This window comes from Loxodonta africana, chromosome 3 (assembly GCF_030014295.1).
Source record: "Loxodonta africana isolate mLoxAfr1 chromosome 3, mLoxAfr1.hap2, whole genome shotgun sequence".
In the NCBI taxonomy this organism is placed as follows: Eukaryota; Metazoa; Chordata; class Mammalia; order Proboscidea; family Elephantidae; genus Loxodonta; species Loxodonta africana.
In genome coordinates, this window is record NC_087344.1 from 194,198,157 (window position 1) to 194,205,825 (window position 7,669).

The following is a 7,669-nucleotide window of genomic DNA, read 5'->3' on the forward strand; positions in this document are numbered from 1 at the left end:
CCTTTGTTCCCCACCTCCCCAGGACATAGAGCCTTTTTCCTTCAGGAATATGTATAGAACTGCCCAGAAGGAAATAGAACAGTTAGAAAAGAAAGAGGATACATAACAAATGAAACAATAGACCTAAAAGTAAACAAATTCGTTTTAAAATTATATCCTGGTCCAGTTAATATTTACCATTTATAACTTTGCACTCTGTCACTGGAACAACTTCAAACCCCCCAAAGCCACAATATAAGAAGCCAACTCGAGTGTTTCTCCGCTGCGAAGGCTACTGCTATCCTTTCACTACTCCTGAAGACTCACAGAGAGCAAGATGGAGAAGCTTCTTCTGGGTGTGCTGTTCCCCACCATTCTGTCAGGAGCTGTGACACATTCAGGTAGGTATTAAGCCTGCTTGGGAAGAACTTATCTCCAAGTTCCAGAGGAACTAGAGTACAACCACATTTTGTTATTGTTGCTGCAGCTGTTACTTTGGGGAAGGTGAGAATGAATGATAGTGTATAAGTTGTATATTGCTGCATCACGTTACCCCAAAGCTTAAAATTATAAACATTTATTATCTCATGCTTTCTGTGGATCAGGAATCAGAGAGTGGTTTACCTGGGTAACTCTGGCTTAAGGTCTCTCATGAGGTTGAAGTCAAACAACCAGGAGTGCAGTGTTATCAGAACACTCGATTGACTAAGGACCTACTTCTAAGCTCTTTTATGTAGCGGCCTATGGTGGGAGGAGAGTGGTGGGTGGGCAGGTAGAGTGTGTGCCCTGGGCACTGATGGAGGCAGGGTGCCAATGAGCAGTTTCTATTGGCCATCACAGTTTCTACTGCTAGTTGTTAGAGATCTTTCAGCAATTTAACACTAATTGCCCTAGACGCTATTTTCCATAGATAGGACCCTGCTGGTATGTGCTTGCTGGCAGGATTCAGATTTTCGCTGGTTGTTGAATTGAGGGTCTCAGTTCTCCAGAGGCCTCCCATAGTTCCTTGACACATGGGCCTTTCCATAGGGCAGTCCACAACATGGAAGCTAGTTTCCTCCACAGTTCGTGATCCAACATAGAGAAAACACCCAACACAGAAGTCATGGTCTTTTTATAACCTAACCTTGGAAGTGACATAACACTTCTTTCATATTCTATTCATTAAAAGAGTCAGTCCACACCTAAAGGAAGAGAAAGTAGTTTGGGATATATTTTTAAAACCAACGCAGATGGTGATGAGTAAGTATGTACTTGGCATAAAGAAGCCTCATGGATGGACAAAGCATAGCTGGCTTTGCTTGCTATATGGAAACGCTATTACTTCTCATCTGAGAGAAGAAGAGGGATATGGGGCTCTTGTTAGAAAAACAGAAGTTATTACAGGGGCTGGGATGTTCAGTCTGATGCTTCTCAAGGCGTTTGGGCCACATGAAAGAAAATATGAACTATTAGAAGGAGCTTGGACTGAAATTTAGAGAACCAGTTTTTCCCAAACTAATTGAATTAGCTTTGTGAAATTGCAGAACTTCTCTGAACCTCAGTTTCCTCATTTTCAAAATGGGGAAAAAGGCAACATCTATCTTGTAAAGAGTTGTTAGGGAGATTGGGTAAACCAATTAAAAGAGAAATGTACTTGTGGTGTGTAAAATATTATGAGCCCATTTTTATTATCAGTGAAAAAAAAAAGCTTAAGTGTTTTGGTAATCCACCAGCCTCCCTCTCCCATTTTTTTCTATTACTGCAACTAAGGGGTACCTCATCTTCTCAAGGTTGAGATACTCATTTCTCTATCATATCACTATTAGTAATAAGTTATTCAAAACCTCACTCTCTGGCTAAATGGGCTATTTTGCTCCAAGTTCATATACTGACAAGATTACAAATTAAAAACAAGGAAATAATTTGATCACAGGGTAAAATTCATGGCTTACTTTTCCATCTTCCTAATTCATGTTGTACTGGCTGAAGCTCTCCGTCTCTAGCTATTGAAGACTCTAATCTGTTCGTAGTTCCCTCTCCCTAGGTGTTCTGTTCCCATTCTTTGTCCAGGGTGAGCATTTCTTGAAAAACCCTGGTATCTAAGGAAATAGGAATTCATACTATTTTTCCATTTCCTACTATTAAGCAAAGCTATCTCAATTCAAGACTTCATAGTGCTTCTGTACTATGCCTTCCTTGATTCAATTAGTCATAGTTCTCTAATTTATTTTACAGACCTTTAGTTTTTGTTAAATTTGCCTTCCTATCTTATGATGATTAAGACCTCCTGTTCTCTTGTGGGTCTTATGAGGAAATAAGTCAGTGGTAAGTAATTCCATTATCCTGATGTCGTTGCCATGGGGAGACAAACAGTTGGGGGGTTGTCCCTGAACTGGCACACCAGAGGGGCAAAAAGGGAGCAGGAAGGAAAGTGAAGGCACTATAAAGTTCTGTGCCATGTGGTTTGCACACTACTCTATGTATTAGACTGCACTAACCACAAGGGTTGGTAGTAGTCCAGGATAGCCTAGCCATGGTTCTAGAAGAGCTATTTTATTTACACGTAATTTCAACCACTAGTGTCCTATAGGAAAAATCCCAGAATCTGACCAGTGGGGAGGGGGAGATATGAGGTGCTACATGCTTTATTCATTACACTCAACAAGTGAACCATGTTTCATTTTCTATACCTGGCGTTTGCTGTTCTACTGGGATGAAACCTGCTAGGAAGATAGGCAGGGTTGATGTCTTAGCTTGTACTGCTGTAACAAAAGTGGATGCCTTTAAATAATAAAATTTTGTTTTCTCAAAGTTCTGAGGCTAAAAGTCCAAATCAGGATCTTGGCCATGTCAATTCTGTTCTTGTTGGTAGCCCAGGCATTTCTTGGTTGCATCTGTCTTCCCCAGGATGTGCTTGCTTCTGTATCCAATCTGCTCTGTTTATAAGTCAGCAGTGACTAAGTTTAGGACACACCCTACATTGATATGACCTCATTAACATGACAAAGAGAACCCTATTCCCAAATAGTGCTGCATCCACAGGTATAGGGGTTAGAATTCCAACGCATATTTTGGGGGGACATGACCATTGATATAAAGTAATAATAATAAAGTTACTGTTGAGTTGATTCGGATTTCGGCGACCTCTTGTGTTTCAAAGTAGAACCGTGCTCCACTGGGTTTTCATGGCTGTGGCCTTTCAGAAGCTCAGTGCGTAACCATTTGTCCCACCTAGGGATTCCAACAATTGATATAAGACATTTTCAATTCCTCTTTTCTATAGGACAGCTATACCAAACCCTGCCTTTTAACACTAACAGTTTACTTATACAGTAACTAAGGTAATGTACTTAAAGAAAATTTGTAGACTCCAGTGTGCTTTATATATTCTCTGTCAGGAGGCAGCATATGTTTCACAGTGAGAGCAAAGCAAGCAAGAGAGTTGACCAAATTTTTGTTACATTGTCTCCTCCACAGATCTGAGAGGAAAGGCGTTTATCTTCCCTCAAGAATCAGACACAGCCTATGTATCCCTGATCCCAAGGGTGAAGAGGCCACTGCAGAACTTCACATTGTGCCTGAAGGCCTTCACAGACCTCACCCGTCCTTACAGCCTCTTCTCCTACAGCACTCAGTCACAGGCAAATGAGCTTCTTCTTTTTGTGAACAAAATGGGAGAGTACATTCTGTACATTGGGAATGTTGGAGCCACTTTCAAGGCCCCAGAGTCACCTTATGCTCCAATCCGTGTCTGTGCCACCTGGGAGTCTGCCTCTGGAATTGCCGAACTCTGGGTGAATGGGAAACCACTGGGGAGGAAGGGTCTGAAGAAGGGGTACTCTGTGGGGGCAGAGGCAAAGATTATCTTGGGACAAGAGCAGGATTCCTTTGGGGGGAAATTTGATGCAAAACAATCTTTGGTTGGGGAGATATGGGATGTGTCTTTGTGGGACCGCGTGCTCTCCCTAAAGGAGGTGGGTGCCTCGCGTTACAATGGCAATGTACTAAATTGGCAGGCCCTGCATTATGAAGCCTCTGGATATGTGGTGATTAAGCCCAAGGTGTGGGTTTGAGCCTTGCTCTCTTCAGACATGATTTGTGTTTAGTGATAATCAAAAATATCATTTGGAATTAAATGCATTGATTTTATTAATTTCGCCTCTGTTAAGATGATGTAAATTACGTAAAGAAAACAAGGGATAGGTAGGCCCTCAACATACATGCTTTATTGTATTGTTGCAAAAATCACTTCAGGTGAATTGCACCATAATTCTCTGTAGCACCAAACTATATGTACTCAAGGAAACACACTCCTTTCAGCATTGGGTTCCAATCTTACAGTGACCTACACAGCTGTGAGGAGGTCCTATGGGGGTTCTGTATACTCAAACTCAGCAATCTATAAAGATGACATGGCATCTGAAGGGAAGGGACTTTTAAGAATGGGCTACTATAGTGAGCAGGATCCCCATAGAGATTCTCGAAATTAGCACTTCTCAGAAGCAGGGTTGTGAGAGTGTTTCCTTTGCACTTTACCCAGAAAGGACTCAGGAACCCCAGATAAGGCAAAAATAAACTTCCCTGGAAGCCCTTCTTCACACAGGCAATGTCTATAAAAACATGTATTTCCTTCTCAGTCCTTCCAACATCAGGGATTCCTAAGTCTGTTATTTGACATGCACTTCCGACGCATCTTCAATGGGGGACATTTGGACTGTTCTTAGTGGAGAGTAGAGTGATGGGTGGGAGATACGGATTGATCTCTACTTACAACAACTCTTACGGACAGAAAGACTTCTGGCAAGTTTTGCCTACTTTTTTTTCCAGACCAAATCCTAAAGTTTTTAAACTTTCTTACATATCAAGATAACCTTCCCTTTAAGAAAACAATAAAATTAGGAGAACTAGAAGATTCCCAGACTCTTCTTGTCTAGAAAAATGTTTAAACCTGGAGTTTAAAATAGGCACCCAACTGTTCATAGAAAATGATCAATGTAATGATGAAGAATCAGAGAAGAATAAGGTATCAAGTAAAATTCTACATAGAAAGAAATAAATATCATTGGACTAATTTCTAGATATGAGATAGCAAGGTTAGTAAGGATGTGGGATTAATACATTTATTTTCAAAAAGACCTTCAGATATCCCTATGCTTGTGAATACAGTATAGCTGATGTGCTACCCCACAGAAAGCACAGATAACTACAACAAAATTCAGCTGCTGGATGTGACCATGTTCCTTACTAACCATGTGAATATATGGGTGGTCAAGACTCACCGAGGGCACAGTTCTAATGTGATCCTCAACAAAATTGAAAAGAACAGCATTTCATAGATCTCCAAGATAGGTGAGAATCTTGAAAGCTGATAACATTTCTTTTGGAATGTTAAGGGTCCGTTACTCTTGTCACTGCCCGAAAGAGAACGTATGATAAGTGAGGAAGGTAGTTTCAACTGTGTTTTCAACACATCTGGTGTATCCACCGTGCTTTCTTTGACGTTTTAGAGCTCAGAATCTATCTGACATTTAGGTTGCTCTTTCAACCTATCACTTCAAATAAATGTTATGCAGCCTAGTTTTCTGTCATCAACAAACCGATAATAATCAGCCCCCTTGCTTATGATTCTCTACCAGCTGTCCATCTTGTGAGCTGCATCTGTCCATTTCCCTGGTGGTAACCTATGAGATTATTAGAAGATACAGGAGCATGATTTTTTTTTTTTAAGAGTCAAGGTAGGGAAACTCTATTTAATGCAACTTCACCACCAAATTTTGCAACTTTCTCTGTACAAAGTAGAAAAGACATGATATGATCAAATTTTTAAGCATATAGAAACTGTTCAAGGTACTGAAGATCCTAAGTGAGAGTTTTTTTTTGCCAAAACATGGTGAAGGGCATCCCTTACCTCCTTGTTCCTCAGAGTGTATACAACAGGGTTAAGGAGTGGAGTAAAAACTGTGTAAGTCACTGATATCAGTTGGTCCTGATCTTTTGTGTCTTCTGATTTGGGCTTGAGGTAGGCAATGGAGGCACAGCCATAATGGATAATGACCACGATGAGGTGGGAGACACAAGTTGCAAAAGCCTTCTTCCGACCCTCGGCAGAGGCAATCTTGAGGATAGCAGAGATGATGAGGATGTATGAAACAAAGACCAAACCCATGGGCACCACGATAACCAATGAACTGACAATAAAATTAATGATGTCATGTATAGTGGTGTCATCACAGGAGAGTTTCATTACTGGGCGGATGTCACAGAAATAATGGGCCACCTCTCTGTCACAAAAGTGCAGTCTGAACACAGAAGAAATCTGAATTATGGCCACAAGCAGCCCAATGCTACAGGCGCCCCATACCAGCTGGGCACACACACTCTTATTCATGATGACTGTGTACCTCAAGGGGTTACAAATGGCTACATACCTGTCATACCCCATTGCTGTGAGCAGAAAGCAGTTGTTGATGGCCAAAGTTATAAAAAAGAACATCTGGGTGGCACAGCCAGCCAAGGAGATGGGTTGACTTAGGTCAATGAGGCCGTAGAGCATTCGTGGTACAATGACCAGTGTGTATATGGTCTCTGAAATAGATAGCATACTAAGGAAGAAGTACATGGGGTTGTGAAGGTGACGAGCAATGGTGATGATCATCACAATGATAACATTGCCAGCCAGAGTTAAAAGGTACAAAGCAAAAAATACCACAAAGAGAGTGACCTTGTGCTCATGGAAGCTGGAGAAACCCTGGAAAACAAAATCACTCACCAATGTGTAGTTTTCCCTTTCCATTGAGTAAATCCCAGATCTGAAAGATGGAAACCTAGGCTGGTCAGTCAGAACACTTTAGCAGTCAGTGCTTTACACGGAAGAACCCTAGGAGAAAGAGATAATAAGGATTCTGCTGCTAGATAGATGCCAGATTAATTAGGACAACTGTTCACCCATAGGTAAAAGAAAAATACAAACAGAAAATGATTTCAAGTATGGATATTTATGTATAAGGCTATGAAAGAATAAGTAGGGATGGGTTAGAATGGAAAGAAGGATGCCTGGGGCAAGTTAAGAATAGGCTTCCTGGTGAGTTAAAACAGATGCGTTAGGGAAAAATTGAGGCTAAAGAAGTGGGGAATGCATACTTAAATTTCAAAAGTATCTTATAGTCCCAGATTTTGTTTACCTAAACTTTCGTGGTGTAGTGGTTAAGTGCTACAGCCATTAACCAAAAGGTTGGCAGTTCGAATCCACCAGGCACTCCTTGGAAACCCTATGGGGCAGTTCTACTCTGACCTATAGAGTCACTATGAATCAGGATCAACTTGATGGCAGTTTTTTTTTTTTTTAACCATAATTTCAATCATCTTAAAAATCCTTCTTTCTGGGTTGTCAAAGAAGACAATGCTTCTGCACCAACCAGATATAAGTGTTTGCCTTCTCTGTGTTCCACTTGTCTGCATCTTTCATGGAGCCTTTTTCACAAATCTTTAACAGCTGCAAATCTGACTATCCTCTGTACCACCATGACCTGCTTTTAAAAACAAAGCTAAAGAGCAACAATAAAAACAAAGCATAGTCCTCCTTTCTTCAGTACTTGACTTCTCTCCTTCTCCTCAGGAAATCTTTTAAGGACTAAATAACCGTTGCTGTTGAGTCAGTTCTGACTCATAGCGACCCCATAGGGCCAAGTAGAACTGCCCCATAGGGTTT

The 7,669-nt window shown here is 41.0% G+C and overlaps 2 protein-coding genes across 2 annotated transcripts; one reads left to right on the top strand and one right to left on the bottom strand.

Moving 5' to 3' along the window:
• Positions 1 to 316: 316 nt before the first annotated feature.
• LOC100671198 (mucosal pentraxin-like) lies at positions 317 to 5,377 on the top strand. Its single transcript, XM_003415173.3, has 2 exons — positions 317 to 380; positions 3,439 to 5,377. Exons 1-2 carry the CDS (start codon positions 317 to 319, stop codon positions 4,032 to 4,034), a joined length of 660 nt encoding a protein of 219 aa, XP_003415221.1. The 3' UTR covers positions 4,035 to 5,377.
• Positions 5,378 to 5,791: 414 nt separating this feature from the next.
• On the bottom strand, positions 5,792 to 6,913 carry LOC135230817 (olfactory receptor 10J1-like). The gene has a single exon (XM_064282782.1). The coding sequence runs from the start codon at positions 6,752 to 6,754 to the stop codon at positions 5,804 to 5,806; it is 951 nt and encodes a 316-aa protein (XP_064138852.1). The 5' UTR covers positions 6,755 to 6,913; the 3' UTR covers positions 5,792 to 5,803.
• Between the last annotated feature and the right edge of the window lie 756 nt (positions 6,914 to 7,669).

What these genes read in the sequence shown, in the direction of transcription:
- LOC100671198 (XM_003415173.3), top strand. Translation starts at nt 317, where the DNA reads ATGGAGAAGCTTCTTCTGGGTGTGCTGTTCCCCACCATTCTGTCAGGA. An exon ending in AGGAGCTGTGACACATTCAG is followed by an intron (nt 381 to 3,438) that starts GTAGGTATTAAG and finishes TCTCCTCCACAG; the next exon opens with ATCTGAGAGGAAAGGCGTTT.
- LOC135230817 (XM_064282782.1), bottom strand. Translation starts at nt 6,754, where the DNA reads ATGGAAAGGGAAAACTACACATTGGTGAGTGATTTTGTTTTCCAGGGT.